Source organism: Pseudophryne corroboree, chromosome 4, assembly GCF_028390025.1.
Source record: "Pseudophryne corroboree isolate aPseCor3 chromosome 4, aPseCor3.hap2, whole genome shotgun sequence".
In the NCBI taxonomy this organism is placed as follows: Eukaryota; Metazoa; Chordata; class Amphibia; order Anura; family Myobatrachidae; genus Pseudophryne; species Pseudophryne corroboree.
The window spans coordinates 361,825,865-361,846,112 of NC_086447.1; the positions used below are offsets into that span (position 1 = coordinate 361,825,865).

At 47.1% G+C, this 20,248-nt stretch overlaps 1 protein-coding gene across 2 annotated transcripts in view; it reads right to left on the reverse strand.

Annotated features, from left to right (window-relative positions):
- The window catches only part of DIS3L2 (DIS3 like 3'-5' exoribonuclease 2), an 838,626-nt gene that overhangs the window by 719,520 nt on the left and 98,858 nt on the right, over positions 1-20,248 (reverse strand). For both annotated transcript variants that reach the window (XM_063916542.1, XM_063916543.1), the window contains exon 5: positions 11,315-11,368. In XM_063916542.1, the coding sequence (XP_063772612.1) occupies positions 11,315-11,368 (54 nt within the window). The remainder of the gene's footprint in view (positions 1-11,314; positions 11,369-20,248) is intronic.

Genomic DNA, 20,248 nt, shown 5'->3' on the forward strand with positions numbered 1-20,248 from the left:
ACTCATTTAGTTCGTGTGAGGGGGGGAAAGGTTACCTCCGGCTTCTTTTCCCCATACATATGTACCCTCTTGTCAGGGACTGGTGTTTCCTCTGTGATGTGCAACACATCCTTAATTGCTATAATCATATAACGGATGGATTTAGCCAATTTAGGCTGTAACTTTGCATCATCGTAATAGACACTGGAGTGAGAATCCATGTCGGTATCTGTGTCAACAATTTGGGATAGTGGGCGCTTCTGAGACCCTGACGGCCTCTGCGACATAGGATCAGGTACGGGTTGAGACCCTGACTGTCCTGAGGCTTCAGCTTTTTCTAACCTTTTATGCAAGGAATTAACATTATCATTTAAAACCTTCCACATATCCATCTAATCAGGTGTCGGCGCCGTCGGCGGAGACACCACATTCATTTGCTCCCGCTCTGCTTCCACATAGACTTCCTCGTCAAACATGTCGACACAAGCGTACCGACACCACACACACAGGGAATGCCCTTTTTGAAGACAGTTCCCCCACAAGGCCCTTTGGAGAGACAGAGAGAGAGTATGCCAGCACACACCCCAGCGCTATAAACCCAGGAATAACACAGTAACTTAATGTTAACCCAGTAGCTGCCATTTATATTGATATTTGCGCCTAATTATGTACCCCCCCTCTCTTTTTACCCTCTTCTACCGTGTATCTGCAGGGGAGAGCCTGGGGAGCTTCCTCTCAGCGGAGCTGTGGAGAAAAAATGGCGCTGGTGAGTGCTGAGGAATAAGCCCCGCCCCCTCGACGGCAGGCTTCTGTCCCGCTTAAATATGCATTTTCTTGGCGGGGGCTCATACATATATACAGTGCCCAACTGTATATATGTTTACTTTTGCCAAAAAGCGGTCCAAATTGCTACCCAGGGTGCCCCCCCCCCCCCCCCTGCGCCATGCACCCTTACAGTGACCGGAGTATGTGAGGTTTGTGGGAGCAATGGCGCACAGCTGCAGTGCTATGCGTTACCTCAGTGAAGAACGGAGTCTTCTGCCACCGATTTGAAGTCTTCTTGCTTCTCATACTCACCCGGCTTCTGTCTTCCGGCTCTGCGAGGGGGACGGCGGCGCTGCTCTGGGATCGGACGGCGAGGGTGAGATCCTGCGTACGATCCCTCTGGAGCTAATGGTGTCCAGTAGCCTAAGAAGCAGGACCTAGCTTCAGAGAGTAGGGCTGCTTCTCTCCCCTCTGTCCCACGATGCAGGGAGTCTGTTGCCAGCAGAGCTCCCTGAAAATAAAAAACCTAACAAAATACTTTCTCTCAGCAAACTCAGGAGAGCTCACTGAAAAGCACCCAGCTCGAATGGGCACAGTATCAAACTGAGGTCTGGAGGAGGGGCATAGAGGGAGGAGCCAGAGCACACCAGAACCTAAATTCTTTCTTAAAGTGCCCATGTCTCCTGCGGAGCCCGTCTATCCCCATGGTCCTTACGGAGTCCCCAGCATCCACTAGGACGTTAAAGAAATACAATAATTTCCAGAAAATAAGATAAGAGGTTGTAAGGTATGAAAGGGCCTGTGCACAGGAAAATATTCCATATTATGGATAGTGTCATGTAGTGCAGTGTTACAGCAAACAGAAGTGTGAATTGGGTTTTCATCGATTGACCAGCAATGACTGTGTATGCATTGATTTTCTATTTAAGATTAGAGCTGGACTATCCCATACATGAATGGACAAATACCTAGTGTTACCTAATAATTTCCTTTACTAGGTTCATTTAATGGTCACTAGTAGATGTATAGATAGAGGCATTAGTAATATCAGCAACACAAAGTTAATTATAGCTTTTAATCGAATTCCTCCAAATAGACTCCAAGGGCCTTATTTACTTAACAATGCCTTTGCAAGGCCGCCGATTAGCGTTGTTTTAGCCCTCAGAATTTTAATCATCAATACTATTAAGTGCAAAACACAGCTGGCTTTCCACTTTAAGATTACAATATTAATTCTGCAGGCTAAAACAATGCCCCCCATTTAGTAAATAAATACCCATTAAAAAAAAAATAAAGCAAAAGGTGAAAATTACAATAGGCATACTTTAGTTCTTAACCTTCATTCTGCACGTTCCCAGAAAACTGTAATTGCACCAAAAGCCGTAATTTCATCAATTTAAAGTGTCAATCAGTTATTAGGCAGATTGGCACTATAAAATGTAGTAGAGAACATTCTGCAATACCACCGGGTGGTCTTCAGTTTGCCGGCTGTCGGGATCCCGGCGCACAGTATACCGGTGCTGGAATCCCGACAGCCAGCATACCGACACTTTCTCCTTCTTGTGGGTCCACAACCCCTCTGGAGGGAGAATAGATAGCGTGGGCCCGCAGCGTGGCGAGCACAGCGAGCCCGCAAGGGGCTCATTTGCGCTCACCCACCTATCGGTATGCCGGCGGTCGGCATTCCGGCGCCGGTATGCTGGTCGCCGGGAGCCCGGCCGCCGGCATACACTACTACACCCATACCGCCAGCAGCTATAGCATAATCTCTAAAGTGCAGAAGATGGCGTTCGTGGCAGTGGCCAAGCTCCGGAATGTTTTACATTTAGAGTTTGGTAAATTTGGCAGAACAGCTGTAAAAAAAAAAAAAAAAAAACTGTAAAGTTTATTAAGGCAATAAATTTGCTTCTATTGATGATTCAATCATGCATACACGGTCACACATCATCAACTCCTGAGATAAATGGTTCTACATTGGATATCCAGACCCATATACGTTTTTTGTTTTATTTGTATTTTTTAGAATCAGGATTACCTTATGCATTTGCTTGGTTACAAAAAAAACGCTAAAAAAAGACCAAGAACATCCAATGAGGTTGTCAGAACTCCCTGATCAACGTTTATTATACATCAACGCTGATCTAGTCTTAAGGTGCATACACATGTTGAGATTTTGACTAAATGCTGATTTTGACTATGCGACTTCCCATGAACTCCCCGAAGCCCAGAACCACCAATTTTGACTATTTACTTGCAATTTTGAGTATGTGCGATTTTGACTACACACAATTTTGCCTATACTAGAAACTATATTGTACACTTTCTAGTCAAAATTGCCTTGCCTACAAAGTCTATTTTTTCTTGCTATCCCGACCCCGCAGAGAGCACATCGTTATCACAAGCTGTATACACACTGTGCGATATGTGCTAACTTTTCTCACTATTTTGACTATATAGCCAAAATCGTAAGCACACATCGCACCGTGTGTATACACCTTTAAGTTTGCAGTTAAGTCGCCAGATGAAAAGTTTCCACATCATAACAGAATAACATTTACTAAAGGTTGTATCAAATCAGATCCACAAGTCAAGTGGCTGATAAAGGCTAGAAATAAGAGATCTTCTCTATAGCAAAAGGCCATTTCCATACAGGCTTGGAGAGACTCCAACACCATATTTGTGTAGTTTGCAAACGTTGGTCTCTCATATAGTAGTACATATTGCGGTTCTAGGATTTTCAGACTGAACTATGGGATTTTTGCCTTTATTGAAGAGCTCCCTAGTTATGCCCTCCCTTCCTCCCAGAGCCCTGCTGCTTTAATTAAGGTGGGACAATAACCTGACCATATCACAGCTGAGGGCATGGTCTAATGCAAGGGACCTGCATAATCATTGGGTAGTGGGTATGACCAGCTATGTAATAGTAAAAAGAAGAAAAATGCAGAAACCTTCCGAAGATAATAATAGCTTCTGCAGACTGTTAAGCTACTGTACATCTCAGAAAAAATAAGATTTTACTTACCGGTAAATCTATTTCTCGTAGTCCGTAGTGGATGCTGGGGACTCCGTAAGGACCATGGGGAATAGACAGGCTCCGCAGGAGACAGGGCACTTTAAGAAAGAATTAGGATACTGGTGTGCACTGGCTCCTCCCTCTATGTCCCTCCTCCAGACCTCAGTTAAGGAAACTGTGCCCAGAAGAGCTGACAGTACAAGGAAAGGATTTTGGAATCCAGGGTAAGACTCATACCAGCCACACCAATCACACCGTATAACTCGTGATAAACTTACCCAGTTAACAATATGAACAACAACAGAGCATCAGATAACCCTGATGCAACCATAACATAACCCTTATTTAAGCAATAACTATATACAAGTATTGCAGAAGAAGTGCGCACTTGGGACGGGCGCCTAGCATCCACTACGGACTACGAGAAATAGATTTACCGGTAAGTAAAATCTTATTTTCTCTAACGTCCTAGTGGATGCTGGGGACTCCGTAAGGACCATGGGGATTATACCAAAGCTCCCAAACGGGCGGGAGAGTGCGGACGACTCTGCAGCACCGAATGAGCAAACACAAGGTCCTCCTCAGCCAGGGTATCAAACTTGTAGAACTTTGCAAAAGTGTTTGAACCTGACCAAGTAGCCGCTCGGCAAAGCTGCAATGCCGAGACCCCACGGGCAGCCGCCCAAGAAGAGCCAACCTTCCTTGTGGAGTGGGCTTTTACTGATTTTGGAAGCGGCAATCCAGCCGCAGAATGAGCCTGCTGAATCGTGTTACAGATCCAGCGAGCAATAGTTTGCTTTGAAGCAGGAGCACCCAGCTTGTTGGATGCATGAAGGATAAACAGCGAGTCAGTCTTCCTGACTTTAGCCGTTCCGGCTACATAAATCTTCAAAGCCCTGACTACATCCAGTAACTCTGAATCCTCCCAGTCACGAGTAGCCCACAGGCACCACAATAGGTTGGTTCATATGAAAAGATGACACCACTTTTGGCAGAAATTGTGGACGAGTCCGCAATTCTGCCCTGTCAATATGGAAAACCAGATAGGGGCTTTAATGTGACAAAGCCGCCAATTCTGACACACGCCTAGCCGAAGCCAAGGCTAATAGCATGACCACCTTCCACGTGAGATATTTTAACTCCACGGTTTTAAGTGGCTCAAACCACTGTGATTTCAGGAAGCTCAACACCACGTTAAGATCCCAAGGTGCCACTGGGGGCACAAACGGGGGCTGAATATGCAGCACTCCCTTTACAAACGTCTGAACTTCAGGAAGAGAAGCCAGTTCTTTTTGAAAGAAAATGGATAGGGCCGAAATCTGGACCTTAATGGACCCCAATTTTAGGCCCAAAGTCACTCCCGACTGTAGGAAGTGAAGGAAACGGCCCAGCTGGAATTCCTCCGTAGGGGCATTCCTGGCCTCACACCAAGCAACATATTTTCGCCATATACGGTGATAATGTTTAGCCGTCACGTCCTTCCTAGCCTTTATCAGCGTAGGAATAACCTCATCCGGAATGCCTTTTTCTGCTAGGATCCGGCGTTCAACCGCCATGCCGTCAAACTCAGCCGCGGTAAGTCTTGGAACAGACAGGGCCCCTGTTGTAACAGATCCTGTCTTAGAGGTAGAGGCCATGGGTCCTCTGTGAGCATTTCTTGTAGCTCTGGATACCAAGTCCTTCTTGGCCAATCCGGAATAATGAGTATTGTTCTCACTCCTCTTTTTCCTATGACTCTCAGCACCTTGGGTAGGAGAGGAACAGGAGGAAACACATAAACCGACGAACACCCACGGTGTCACTAATGCGTCTACAGCTATCGCCTGAGGGTCTCTTGACCTGGCGCAATACCTCTGTAGCTTTTTGTTGAGACGGGATGCCATCATGTCCACCTGTGGCAGTTCCCATCGCCTTGCAATCTGCGTGAAGACTTCTTGATGAAGTCCCCACTCTCCCGGGTGGAGGTCGTGTCTGCTAAGGAAGTCTGCTTCCCAGTTGTCCACTCCCGGAATGAACACTGCTGACAGTGCTCGTACGTGATTCTCCGCCCATCGAAGAATTCTGGTGGCTTCCGCCATCGCCACCCTGCTCCTTGTGCCGCCTTGGCAGTTTACATGAGCCACTGCGGTGATGTTGTCTGATTGAATCAGCACAGATTGGTTGCGAAGCAGGGTCTCCGCTTGACTTAGGGCGTTGTATATGGCCCTTAGTTCCAGGATATTGATGTGAAGGCAAGTCTCCTGACTTGACCAGACCCTGGAAATTTCTTCCCTGTGTGACTGCCCCCCACCCTCGGAGGCTTGCATCCGTGGTCACCAGGACCCAGTCCTGAATGCCGAATCTGCGGCCCTCGAGAAGGTGAGCACTCTGCAGCCACCACAGAAGAGACACCCTGGCCCTGGGGGATAGGGTGATCAGCCGATGCATCTGTAGATGCGATCCGGACCACTTGTCCAACAGATCCCATTGAAAGGTCCTCGCATGGAACCTGCCGAAGGGAATGGCCTCGTATGACGCCACCATCTTTCCCAGGACTCGCGTGCAGTGATGCACCGACACCTGTTTTGGTTTTAAGAGGTCTCTGACCAGTGTCATGAGTTCCTGAGCCTTCTCCGTTGGGAGAAAAACCTTCTTCTGGTCTGTGTCCAGAATCATGCCCAGGAAGGGCAGACGCGTCGTAGGAATCGGCTGCAACTTTGGAATATTCAGAATCCAGCCGTGCTGTTGTAACACTTCCCGAGAGCGTGCTACGCTGATTAGCAACTGCTCTCTGGACCTCGCCTTTATGAGGAGATCGTCCAAGTATGGGATAATTGTGACTCCCTGCTTTCGCAGGAGCACCATCATTTCTGCCATTACCTTGGTAAATATTCTCGGTGCCGTGGACAGACCAAACGGCAATGTCTGGAATTGGTAATGACAATCCTGTACCACAAATCTGAGGTACTCCTGATGAGGTGGATAAATGGGGACATGAAGGTAAGCATCCTTTATGTCCAGAGACACCATAAAATCCCCTTCCTCCAGACTTGCGATGACCGCTCTGAGCGATTCCATCTTGAACTTGAACCTTTTCAGGTAAATGTTCAGGGATTTTAAATTCAATATGGGTCTGACCGAACCATCCGGTTTCGGTACCACAAACATTGTTGAATAGCAACCCCTTCGCTGTTGAAGGAGGGGAACCTTTACCATCACCTGCTGGAGATACAATTTGTGAATTGCTGCTAACACTATTTTCCTCTCTATGGGGGAAGCTGGCAGGGCCGATTTGAGGTAACGGTGAGGGGGCATCACTTCGAATTCCAGCTTGTAACCCTGAGACACAATCTCTATAGCCCAGGGATCCACCTGTGAGTGAACCCACTTGTGGCTGAAATTTCGGAGACGCGCCCCCACCAGACCTGGCTACGACTGTGGAGCCCCAGCGTCATGCGGCGGATTTAGAGGAAGCTGGGGAGGACTTCTGTTCCTGGGAACTAGCTGTATTGTGCAGCTTCTTTCCTCTACCCCTGCCTCTGGCAAGAAAAGACGCACCTCAGACTTTCTTGCCTCTATGTGATCGAAAGGACTGCATTTGATAATACGGTGCTTTCATAGGTTGTGAGGGAATATATGGCAAAAAATTTGACTTTCCAGCCGTAGCTGTGGAGACAAGGTCCGAGAGACCGTCCCCAAACAACTCCTCACCCCTGTAAGGTAAAACCTCCATGTGCCTTTTTGAGTCGGCATCGCCTGTCCATTGCCGGGTCCACAGGACCCTTCTGGCGGAAATCGACATTGCATTTATTCTAGAGCCCAGTAGGCTAATGTCTCTTTGGGCATCTCTCATATATAGGACAGAGTCTTTTATATGCCCCAGGGTCAGTACTATAGTATCCTTGTCCAAGGTATCAAGTTCCTCAGATAAGGTATCTGTCCATGCTGCTACAGCACTACACATCCAGGCCGACGCAATCGCCGGCCTTAGTAGGGTACCTGAATGTGTATAAATGGACTTCAGGATACCCTCCTGCTTTCTATCCGCAGCATCTTTTAGGGTGGCCGTATCCTGTGACGGCAGGGCTACCGTCTTGGATAAGCGTGTTAAAGCTTTGTCTACCCTAGGGGAGGATTCCCAGCGTAACCTGTCCGTTGGTGGGAAAGGATACGCCATAAGCATCCGTTTGGAAATCTGCAATTTTCTATCTGGAGATTCCCAAGCCTTTTCACATAACTTATTTAACTCATGTGAAGGGGGAAAGGTTACCTCTTGCCTTTTTTTCCCCCATACATATAAACCCTCTTGTCAGGGACTGGGGTTTCCTCTGTGATGTGTAACACATCTTTCATTGCTATAATCATGTAGCGGATGGCTTTAGCCATTTTAGGCTGCAACTTTGCATCATCGCCATCGACACTGGAGTCGGAATCCGTGTCGATATCTGTGTCAACAACTTGGGATAGTGGGCGCTTCTGAGACCCCGACGGCCTCTGCGCTGTAGGATCAGGCCTGTGTTGAGACCCCGACTGTCCCAAGGCTTCAGCTTTATCCAACCTTTTATGCAAGGAATTAACATTATCATTTAAAACCTTCCACATATCCATCCAATCGGGTGTCAGCGCCGTCGGCGGCGACCCCACATTCATTTGTTCCCGCTCTGTTTCCACATAGCCTTCCTCGTCAAACATGCCGACACAAGCGTACCGACACACCACACACACAGGGGATGCTCTATTTGAAGACAGTTCCCCCACAAGGCCTTTTGGAGAGACAGAGAGAGAGTATGCCAGCACACACCCCAGCGCTATATTACCCAGGAGTCACACAATAACTTCGTGTTAACCCAGTAGCTGCTGTATATACTGTTTTTGTGCCAAATTTATGTGCCCCCCCTCTCTTTTTACCCTCTTTCTACCGTGATTCTGCAGGGGAGAGCCTGGGGAGCTTCCTCTCAGCGGAGCTGTGGAGAGAAAATGGCGCTGGTGAGTGCTAAGGAAGAAGCCCCGCCCCCTCAGCGGCGGGCTTCTGTCCCGCGTTTTGTGTAAAAATAATGGTGGGGGCTCATGCATATATACAGTGCCCAACTGTATATATGCTGCTTTTGCCAAGAGGTACCTAATTGCTGCCCAGGGCGCCCCCCCCCCTGCGCCCTGCACCCTACAGTGACCGGAGTGTGTGGGTTTAGTGTGGGAGCAATGGCGCACAGCTGCAGTGCTGTGCACTACCTCATATGAAGACTGGAGTCTTCTGCCGCCGTTTTCGAAGTCTTCTTGCTTCTCACGCCGGCTTCTGTCTTCTGGCTCTGCGAGGGGGACGGCGGCGCGGCTCCGGTATCGGATGACCAAGGGTGCATTCCTGTGTACGATCCCTCTGAAGCTAATGGTGTCCAGTAGCCTAAGAAGCAGGACCTATCTTCTAGTGAGTAGGGCTGCTTCTCTCCCCTCAGTCCCACATAGCAGAGAGTCTGTTGCCAGCAGATCTCTCTGAAAATAAAAAATCCTAACAAAATACTTTCTTTCCTAGCAAGCTCAGGAGAGCTCACTAAGGTGCACCCAGCTCGTCCGGGCACAGATTCAAACGGAGGTCTGGAGGAGGGACATAGAGGGAGGAGCCAGTGCACACCAGTATCCTAATTCTTTCTTAAACTGCCCGTCTCCTGCGGAGCCCGTCTAATCCCAATGGTCCTTACGGAGTCCCCAGCATCTACTAGGACGTTAGAGAAATAGGCCCTACAGGCAAACAATTGGTTCATTACATAATAGTTATATATACACACTTTATTATACCCATAAGGTGCAGAGAAAACGGATGACTAGTCTAGTAATACCATGAAAGATCAAAACATGATTCCACATAAAATGGCCTTATATATTAGTAAGTTCCGCCAGCACTAGCAACTAGATTTTGGTGCATTGCTTTGATCAGCCATCTGCAACTTCCTGCCAAAAAATGCTGAGGTCACTAAAAGTATTCTATAACAACTATTAGAAACTATTTCAGAATGGTTACAGAAAGCACATAAGACAGTTTTGACTGCACACGCTGCCTTAATGTCGAGCAGTTAAGAGTCAGTGTGTAGCTGAAACAGAATGTTCCTTGAGACTCTGGAAAGCAGAAACAATCTGATTGGGACAAGAGCTGCAGCAGCTGTGCCCACTGCCTCCCATGACTTGATGCAGAAAGATTGCTAAACTGTTTTTTCAGTTGAGTGCTGCAATGAGAACAGGTTTTCGCACATGTTCAGAAAGCAAGAGTACAGGGAAAAGAAAAAAAAAAGGAAAAAAAAAAGGAAGACTAAAAGCAGCCCATTTGAAATGCCATAGCAAAAACATTACATATTATTTACTTTATCTAAAATAGTACATGGAGAGCAAAAGTAAAGCCAATAATCCTGTATCTACAGGACGCAGGGTACAGAACATCTATACATTTTAATACTGTCAATTTTAAAGCCCTGAACTGTTAAACATCAATTGCCTATACATAAATCTGGACCCTTTATCATTGGAATGTCAGCATAAGATAATACTTGTATGCTGTATTGTAACCCAAAACAAATGTTCTCATTTCAAACTCTGAAACCTATCACAGGGTAGCACCAGTTTACTCCTTACACTCCTATGGAGCAAAAGCCACTCAAACAAAAAGTGACATAAGGACAGATCCATGAATAGAAAAACCTTTCACACAATTTGCTCTGTGTGATGTATGATATATGTCCTCATCAGAATTCTGTATCGTGGAACCTGGGAAGCACAACTGAAAACATCAAACTCACAGGTGATTGTGCTCTGGAACAGGACTCGTGCACAGAGAGCTTGTAATAGGCATTATTAATATTGATCCATTGTTAAACAAAAGGGCAAATTCATTGGAGAAAGCACAAATGACGCACTGACACGAGTGTGAAAAATTATGCTGCACTCATTTACGTCTTTTCTCCCATTCTCACTTCTTTTCTCCCTGAAGTCCCTGTGCATAAATTCTACATTTAGCATCAAGACTGTGGGAAACAGAATAACTAGCTTGATTGCATTAGACATGTTCATTAAAGAGGCCTTGTACTTTATATCTGAATAAACAATGGAAATTGGCTACCGAAACAGAACAGAGTTAGATGGCAAAACTGTTTAAAGGCAGATTAGTTTAATTTGCTGGAAAATTAAGATACCTCAGCAGGGTTACACGAAACGGGTCTAGTTACACTGACTGGTGGTCCCAAGTCAGCTGCTTCAAAAATCCTGCAGATACAGATCAGCCCATACATGAAACAGGTAAGATTAAAAAAAATATATGGAGTGTGGATTTTCTATGGTCCTGATCAGGCATGTCAAACGCGTGGCCCTCCATCTGCTGTGAAACTACAAGTCCCAGCATGCTTTGCCAGCATACCTTCCACTGACTAGCTAGCTGGTAAAGCATGCTGGGACCTCTAGTTTCACAACAGCTGGATGACCATGAGTTTGACATGCCTGGTCTAGATACAAGTTTGTTATTGAAGTCAGCAGTTATCTTAACCATCTGCAAGTGAGGACAGAGGAATACTTTTGTACGGACACTAGGATATATCTTACCGGTGACGGCAGGAACGCTTCATGGAATTTCTTAGGATTAATCCTCAAGGAACCCTAGAAAAGAAATGCAAAGCAGCATGAGTTTTCTCTGTGCTACACACTGTCCTATTCAAACATGCACAACACTAACACAACAAATTTATTAAAAGAAAAACAAAAATCTGCGCATTTTTACATGGTACATGACTCGCAATATGATTGGGTGTAGCATGGACGACAAACTTAAAACATTTACTAGTAAACCAAAGTATTCAGAAGATGTTTTTATTTAGGCTGCTACACTATGAGATCATGTAAAAAAAAAAAAAAGGAAGGACTGTTCAGGTGCCGTGTTCCCATCAGAACAAACTCTATATTCCTAGAGTGGTTATTTTATCCTGGCTGACACATGTTTCGCTTCAACCCATCTGCGGGTTCAGTGTTTCCAAGACAGCAAACAGAAGTTCGCCCAAGATTTGACAGACCACATGCCTGCAGCTGCTTGTTTGACTTGCTAGATTTGGTCTTCAAGCAGATTTGTGGGCTCTGGGCCACTAAAAATCAACATGCTGTAATACAACATACAGAGTACACCCAAATGCTGCTTTCAGAATCAAACATAACTGGAGATATAAGAGAACAGTTACCTTCCCACAGTCCCACCTGTGGGAAATTAGGATACACATTACGGGACATGCTTTACTTCCGTTCCTAGTAAGCAGGGGGGGGGAATGGTGCATTCTACATTCTGTAAAAACACACGACATTATCCACTGAACTTTTGAAACCACCCTTTACATTTTAAAAAGGGTAGAGTGTAGTTTTGTTGTATTTTTTATTTTTTTTGGCTTTGCTTTTAACCTTCATAGAAGTATTATGCATTTATACCTAGATAACGAGCAGAGGGGACACGCAATTACTCAGATGCCAGTATTCGAGAGCAGCAGAAATATCTGAATTTGTGCTTGCTGTCCAATTACAGTATCCGCTATCACAAAATAATTATAAAAACAAAAAAGGGACTGCTATAACAAACTAGAATTGTTATCCAGATAATGTCAAAAGGATATTCACAGTGACAATCTTAAGATTCCAAGGCAATGACTGTTCGTTCACTATCGGAATAGATGCTCTCAACGTGCGAGAATCATTTCCAAGTAAAGCTTCTCTTTAAACTACCAATTAATGCACTTAAAATTTATATCTCAGCAGATGGGTCCAAAATCTTCCCCTACCAAAAACCTATTTACCATGTTCCTCATTTCACGCTGTGATCTCATATTTGGAACAAGCTGCATTTCCCATCTGTACAGAACAGATGTTTTAGTGTACAGGACTCAGGATAGTGTGTAGTGGAGGTCTGCCCAGTGAGAACTAGGGGGGTCGCTATGTAAAAAAAAATAAAAAAATAAAAAATAAGATTTTAAACCTACCGGTAAATATTTTTCTCCTAGTCCGTAGAGGATGCTGGGGACTACGTAAGGACCATGGGGTATAGACGGCTCCGCAGGAGACATGGGCACTGTAAAGCTTTAGAATGGGTGTGCACTGGCTACTCCCTCTATGCACCTCCTCCAGACCTCAGTTAAGGGCGAGATACACACCAGCCCACACCATACACACTGTACAACATGGTATACAATAACCAGTTAACAGCATGAACAAAACAGCATCGGCCAGAGGCCGATCTCAACTGTAACTTAACCCTTAAGTATGCAATAACTATATACCAGTCTTGCAGAAAAATTCCGCACTGGGACGGGCGCCCAGCATCCTCTACGGACTAGGAGAAAAAGATTTACCAGTAGGTTTAAAATCTTATTTTCTCTTACGTCCTAGAGGATGCTGGGGACTCCGTAAGGACCATGAGGTTTATACCAAAGCTCCAGAACGGGCGGGAGAGTGCGGATGACTCTGCAGCACCGACTGAGCAAACATAAGGTCCTCATCAGCCAGGGTATCAAACTTGTAGAACTGAGCAAAAATGTTTGACCCCGACCAAGTAGCTGCTAGGCAAAACTGTAATGCCGAGACGCCTCGGGCAGCCGCCCAAGAAGAGCCCACCTTCCTAGTGGAATGGGCCTTTACTGAATTTTTTACCGGCAATCCAGCCGTAGAATGATCCTGCTGAATCGTGTTACAGATCCAGCGAGCAAAGGTCTGCTTAGATGCAGAAGTGCCAACCTTGTTGGCTGCATACAGGACAAACAGTGCCTCTGTTTTCCTAACCCTAGCCTTTCTGGCTAAATGAATCATTAAGGCCCCGACTACATCAAGGGACTTGGAATTCCTCAAGACCCCCGTAGCCACAGGCACCACAAAAGGTTGGTTCATATGAAATGACTAAACCACTTTAGGCAGAAATTGAGGACGAGTTCTCAACTCCGCTAGATCCGCATGGAAAATCAGATCGAGGCACTTGTACGACAAGTCCGTCAATTTGGACACCTGCCTCGCAGTTGCCAAGGCCAATAGCAAGAGCCCTTTCCAAGCGAGAAACTTCAATTCAACCGTTTGAAGCGGTTCAAACCAGTATGACTCAAGGAACCGTAACACCACGTTAAGGCCCCATGGTGCCACTGTGGGCACAAAAGGAGGTTGGATGTGCAACACTCCTTCTACAAAAATCTGGACTTCTGTGAGAGAAGCCAATTCCTTCTGAAAGAATATGGATAAGGCAGAGAACTGCACCTTAATGGAGCCTAACTATAGGCCCATATCCACACCTGACTGTAGAAAATGGAGAAACACATCCTAGTTGGAAACCCTCAGTAGGAGCCATCCTTTGCTTCACACCAAAACACATTTTCTCCAGATACGGTGATAGCGTTTCGCCAAAATATCTTTTCTAGCTTTAATAAGAGTAGGGATGACCTCCTCTGGAACACCCTTTTTAGCTAGGATTTGGTGTTCAACCGCCATGCCGTCAAACGTAACCGCGGTAAGTCTTGGAATACGCAGGGCCCCTGTAGAAGCAGGTCCTCCTTGAGAGGAAGGGGCCACGGATCTTCTGGGAGCCGTCCCTGTAGATCTGCATACTAGGCCCTTCGAGGCCAATCTGGAACAATGAGTATTGTCTGCACTCCTGTTCATCTTATGATTCTCAATATTTTTGAGATGAGAGGAAGTGGAGGGAACACATAGACCGACTGAAAACACCCACAGCGTCACCAGGGCGTCCCCCGCCGCTGCCTGAGGGTCCCTCGACCTGGAACAATACGTCCAAATCTTCCTGTTGAGGCGTAACGCCATCATGTCAATTTGAGGAAGTCCCCAACGACTTGTCACCTCTGCAAAAACTTCCTGATGAAGTCCCCACTCTCCTGGATGGAGAACGTGTCTGCTGAGGAAGTCTGCTGAGGAAGTCTGCTTCCCAGTCATCCACTCCTGGAATGAAGACCGCTGACAGAGCGCTTACATGATTATCCGCCTAGCGAAGAATTCTGGTGGCTTCTGCCATTGATGCTCTGCTCCTTGTCCCGCCCTGGCGGTTTACATGCGCCATGGCTGTGACGTTGTCTGACCGTATCAGAACAGGTAGGATTGCGGAGAAAATTCTCCGCCTGTTTTAGGCCGTTGTAAATGGCCCTCAATTCCAGCACCGTGATGTGTAGACAAGCCTCTTGGCTTGACCTTATTCTCTGAAAATTGTTTCCCTGTGTGACTGCTCCCCATCCTCGGAGGCTTGCGTCCGTGGTCACAAGAACACAATCTTGAATGCCGAAACTGCGACCCTCTAGAAGGTGAGGACTCTGGAGCCCTCACAGGAGATAGACCCTGGCCCAGGGGGACAGGGCAATCTTCCGATGCATGTGCAGGTGGGACCCTGACCTTTTTCCAGAAGGTCCCACTGAAAAGTCTTTGCATGGAACCTGCCGAATGGAATGGCCTCGTAGGCCATCACCATCTTTCCTAATACCCAAGTGCACTGATGCACTGACACTCCTTTTGGCTTTAACCGGTCTCTGACCATGTTCTGGAGTACTTGGGCTTTTTCCTCTGGGAGAAAGACCTTTTGTTTTCTATGTCCAGAATCATGCCCAAAAACGACAGTCGAGTTGTTGGAACCAACTGTGACTTTTGTAGTATTCTAAGGGAGAGAGATACGCTTTGTAACAATTCTTTTTTTATTTTATTTTTTTTGAACTCGCCTTTATCAGGAGATCGTCCAAGTATGGGATAATAGTGACCATTGCTTGCGCAGGAGCACCATCATTTCCGCCATTACCTTGGTGAAAATCCTCGGGGCCGTGGAAAACCCAAACGGCAACGTCTAAAATTGGTAATGACAATCTTGTACAGCGAATCTCAGGTACTCCCGATGAGTAGGCTATATGGGAACATGAAGGTATGCAACCTGTATGTCTAGCGACACCATAAAATCCCCCACTTCCAGGCTGGAAATCACTGCCCGGAGAGATTCCATCTTGAATTTGAACCTTTTCAGATACAGGTCCAGGGATTTTAGATTCAGAATGGGCCTGACCGACCCATCCGGTTTCGGGACCACAAGAGGCTTGAATAAAAACCCTTCCCCTGTTGTAGCAGGGGAACCTTGATAATCACTTGCTGATGATACAGCTGCTGTATGGCAGCTGCCACTATTCCCTCACTGGGGGGGAAACGGGCAAGGCCGATTTGAAAAATCGGTGAGGAGGCACATCTTCGAATTCCAGCTTTTATCCCTAGGACACAATTTCTACCGTCCAAGGATCCAAGTCCGACTGAACCCAGACTTGGCTGAAGGGTCGAAGACGTGCCCCGACCGGCGCGGACTCCCTAAGTGGAGCCCCCGCCTCATGCAGTGGATTTTGTAGAGGACGGGAAGGACTTTTGTTCCTGGGAACCTGCCGTAGCAGGCGCTCTTTTCCCTCTACCTATACCTCTAGCGAGGAAGAAAGAGCCCCGACCCCTTCTGAACTTATGCGACCGAAAGGACTGCATCTGATCTTGAGGTGTTTACTTTTTCTGTGGGGGAACATAAGGCAAAAAAGAAGATTTACCCACTGTAGCTGTGGTAACCAGAACCACGTGGCCCTCCCCAAATAAAAACTTCACCTTTGTAAGACAAAGTCTACGTATTTTTGTCCATTGGCGGGTCCACAGGGACAGTCTAGCAGAAATTGTCATGGCAATGGTTCCTGAACCCAACAGCCCAATATCGCTCGCAGCTTCTCTCATATATAACGCCGCGTCTTAATGTGACCCAAGGTCGACAAAATGCCATCTTTATCTATGGTGTCAAAGTCAGATGACAAGGTCTCTGCTCAGGCTGCAACTGCGCAACCCACCCATGCCGACGCTACTGCTGGCCTTAGTAGGGCACCCGTATGGTAGTTTCCTGTCTGCGATCAGCAGGGGTTCACTACGATATGCCGGCGGTCGGGCTCCCGGCGACCAGCATACCGGCGCCGGGAGCCCGACCGCCGGCTTACCGACAGTGTGGCGAGCGCAAATGAGCCCCTTGCGGGCTCGCTGCGCTCGCCACGCTACGGTGGCACACTATTTTATTCTACCTCCAGGGGGGTCGTGGACCCCCACGAGGGAGAATAAGTGTCGGTATGCCGGCTGTCGGGATCCCGGCGCCGGTATACTATGCGCCGGGATCCCGACAGTCGGCATACTGAAGACCACCCATCAGCAGGACCCCTGAGTGCAGCCATATCAGGGAATGGTAGCGCCATTTTTGACAAGCGCGTTAAAGCCTTGTCCACCGTGGGTGAGGATTCCCACCTTAACCTGTCCTGGGAGGGGAAAGGATACGCCATAATGATTCTCTAGGGAATCTACAGTTATTTATCCGGAGTTTTCCAAGCTATTTCAAATAGGGCGTTCAGCTCGTGAGATGGGGGAAAAGTTACCTCAGGTTTCTTTTTCTTAACATGCAGACCCTCGTGTCAGAGACAGAGGGGTCCTCAGTGATATGCAAAACATCTTTTATTGCAACAATCATCTATTGTAATACTCTTGGCCACCCTTGGGTGCAACCTAGCATCATCATAGTCGACACTGGAGTCGGAATCTGTGTCGGTATAAGTGTCTACTACCTGGGAAAGGGGACGTTTCTGAGACCCCGAAGGGCCCTGTGACACAGTCAAGCTATGCTTTTTCCTTGGACTCCGCTCTGTCCAATCTTTTGGAATAAAATCACATTAGCATTTTAAAAATCCCCCATATCCATCCAAGCAGGTGTCGGCAGCGCTGACGGAGACACCACAATCATCTGCTCTGCCTTCTCACTAGATGAGCCTTCCAGCTCAGACATGTCGACTCACACGTACTGATACCCCCACACACACTGGGATACCTAATATTATGGGGACTGACCCACGATAAGGCCCTTAGGAGAGACAAAGAGAGAGAATGCCAGCACACACCCAGCGCCACTATACACCGAGACAAAAATCCCAGTCTGTCAGCGCTTTTTTATATATATGTGTAAAACACCAAACTTTATCGCCAAATAATGTGCCCCCCTCTCGTTTTGGCCCTCTGTACTAGCTAACAGCAGGGGAGAGTCCGGGGGCAGCTTCTTCATGCAGCCTGCTGAGGAGAACATGGCGCTGGTTAGTGATGGAGGATCATGCTCCGCCCCCCGACGGCAGGCTTCAGTCCCGCTCTAAATGTTTATACTGGCGGGGGATTCGGAATTATACAGCCTCTGCAGTATATATAAGTACTCTGCCAGTCTTATTTGAGGTATATTTATGCTGCCCAGGGCGCCCCCCCTGCGCCCTGCACCCTTACTGTGGCGCCTGTGTGTGTGAGCTGGGAGCAATGGTGTGCAGCGTTACCACCGTGCGTTACATCATGAAGATCTGAAGTCTTCTGCCGCCTTTGAAGTCTTCTTTCTTCTTATACTCACCCGGCTTCTATCTTCCGGCTCTGTGAGGAGGACGGCGGCGCGGCTCTGGGACGAACGGCGAGGGTGAGACCTGCGTTCCGACTCCCTCTGGAGCTAATGGTGTCCAGTAGCCTAAGAAGCAGAGCCTATCATTTAAGTAGGTCTGCTTCTCTCCCCTCAGTCCCACAAAGCAGGGAGCCTGTTGCCAGCAGTGCTCCCTGAAATAATAAACCTAACAAAAGCTTTTTCAGAGAAACTCAGGAGAGCTGCGCTGCAGTGCATCCAGTCTCCACTGGGCACAGGAACTAACTGAGGTCTGGAGGAGCATAGAGGGAGGAGCCAGTGCACACCCATTCTAAAGCTTTACAGTGCCCATGTCTCCTGCGGAGCCGTCTATACCCCATGGTCCTTACGGAGTCCCCAGCATCCTCTAGGACGTAAGAGAAATTAAAAAAATAAACTTCTAAATAAAAACTCAAAACTAGAATAAAAAAAAAAAGTTATCTGTACATAAGTGAGTTGCTGCATGGTAAACCAGGTACCAACTAAAGAACAAAACCAAATGGAAAAATAGGATTTTAATTACCTACCGGTAAATCCTTTTCTTGTAGTCCGTAGAGGATACTGGGGTTCCTTTAAGAACCATGGGCACTTTAAGAATTTGAGAGTGTGGGCTGGCTCCTCCCTCTATGCCCCTCCTACCAGACTCAGTCTAGGAAACTGCGCCCGAGGAGACGGACAAACTTTGAGAGAAGGATAGATAAAGATAGTGGTGAGATTCCGAATCAGCACACACAAACAGAGGAAAGCAATGCTAACCCAACTTTAAACAGGAACAGCAACAGCTGAACCAATACTTAACCAAGTAACAGTGCAGGAAGAACGAAGCACTGGGCAGGCGCCCAGTAACCTCTACGGACTACTAGAAAAGGATTTACCGGTAGGTAATTAAAATCCTATTTTTTCTTACCTCCTAGGGCATACTAGGGTTCCATTTAGTACCATGGGGATGTACCAAAGCTCCCAAACCGGGAGGGATAGTGCTGAGGTTCCTGCAGAACTGATTGACCAAACTGAAGGTCCTCAGAGGCCAAAGTATCGAACTTGTAGAACTTAGCAAACGTGTTCAAACCAGACCAAGTAGCCGCTCAGCAGAGCTGTAAAGCCGAGACACCCCGGGCAGCAGCCCAGGAAGAACCCACCGGCCTAGTAGAGTGGGCCTGTACAGATTTTGGAACTGGCAAGCCTGCCGTGGAATAAGCATGCTGGATAGTGAGCCTGATCCAGCATGCAATGGACTGCTTGGAAGCAAGACACCCAATTTTATTGGAATCATAAAGAACAAACATCGAGTCTGATTTTTTGTGAAGAGCTGTTCGTTTTACATACACCTTCAAAGCCCTCACAACATCCAAAGACTTTGAAGTAGCAGGGGAGTCGGTGAAAACCGGAACCACAATAGTTTGGTTGATGTTTAGGAAGAAATTGCTGACGAGTTCGGAGTTCAGCTCTGTCCTCATGGAAAATTAAATAGGGGCTCTTGTGAGACAAAGCCCACAGCTCCGACACACGTCTTGCTGAAGCCAAGGCCAACAGTGTGACGGTCTTCAACGTAAGATATTTTACGCCCACCTCCTGTAAAAGGTTCAAACCAGTCCGATTGGAGGAACCGCAGCACCAAATTGAGATCCCAAGGTGCTGTGGGAGGCACAAAGGGAGGTTGGATGCGCAGAACACCATTCAAAAACATCTGGACCACAGGGAGAGACTCCAATTGTTTTTGAAAGAAAACGAACAAGGCCGAAATCTGGACTTTTATGGAGCCCAGGCATAGGCCCACATCCACACCTGCTTGCAGAAAAAAGCAGGAAACGTCCTATGTGAAATTCCACCGCAGAATAAGTTCTGCTCTCACACCAAGACAGTGGTAATGTTTAAACGTTACCTCCTTCCTGGGTTGGATCACAGTCAGGATAACTTTGTTAGGGATCCCTCTTCCAGCTAGAATCATGCCGTCAAACGTAGACGCAGTAAGTCCTGATAAATGAATGGGCCCTGTTGCAGAAGATCCCCGCGAAGAGGTAGAGGCCACGGATCTTCGAGGAGCATCT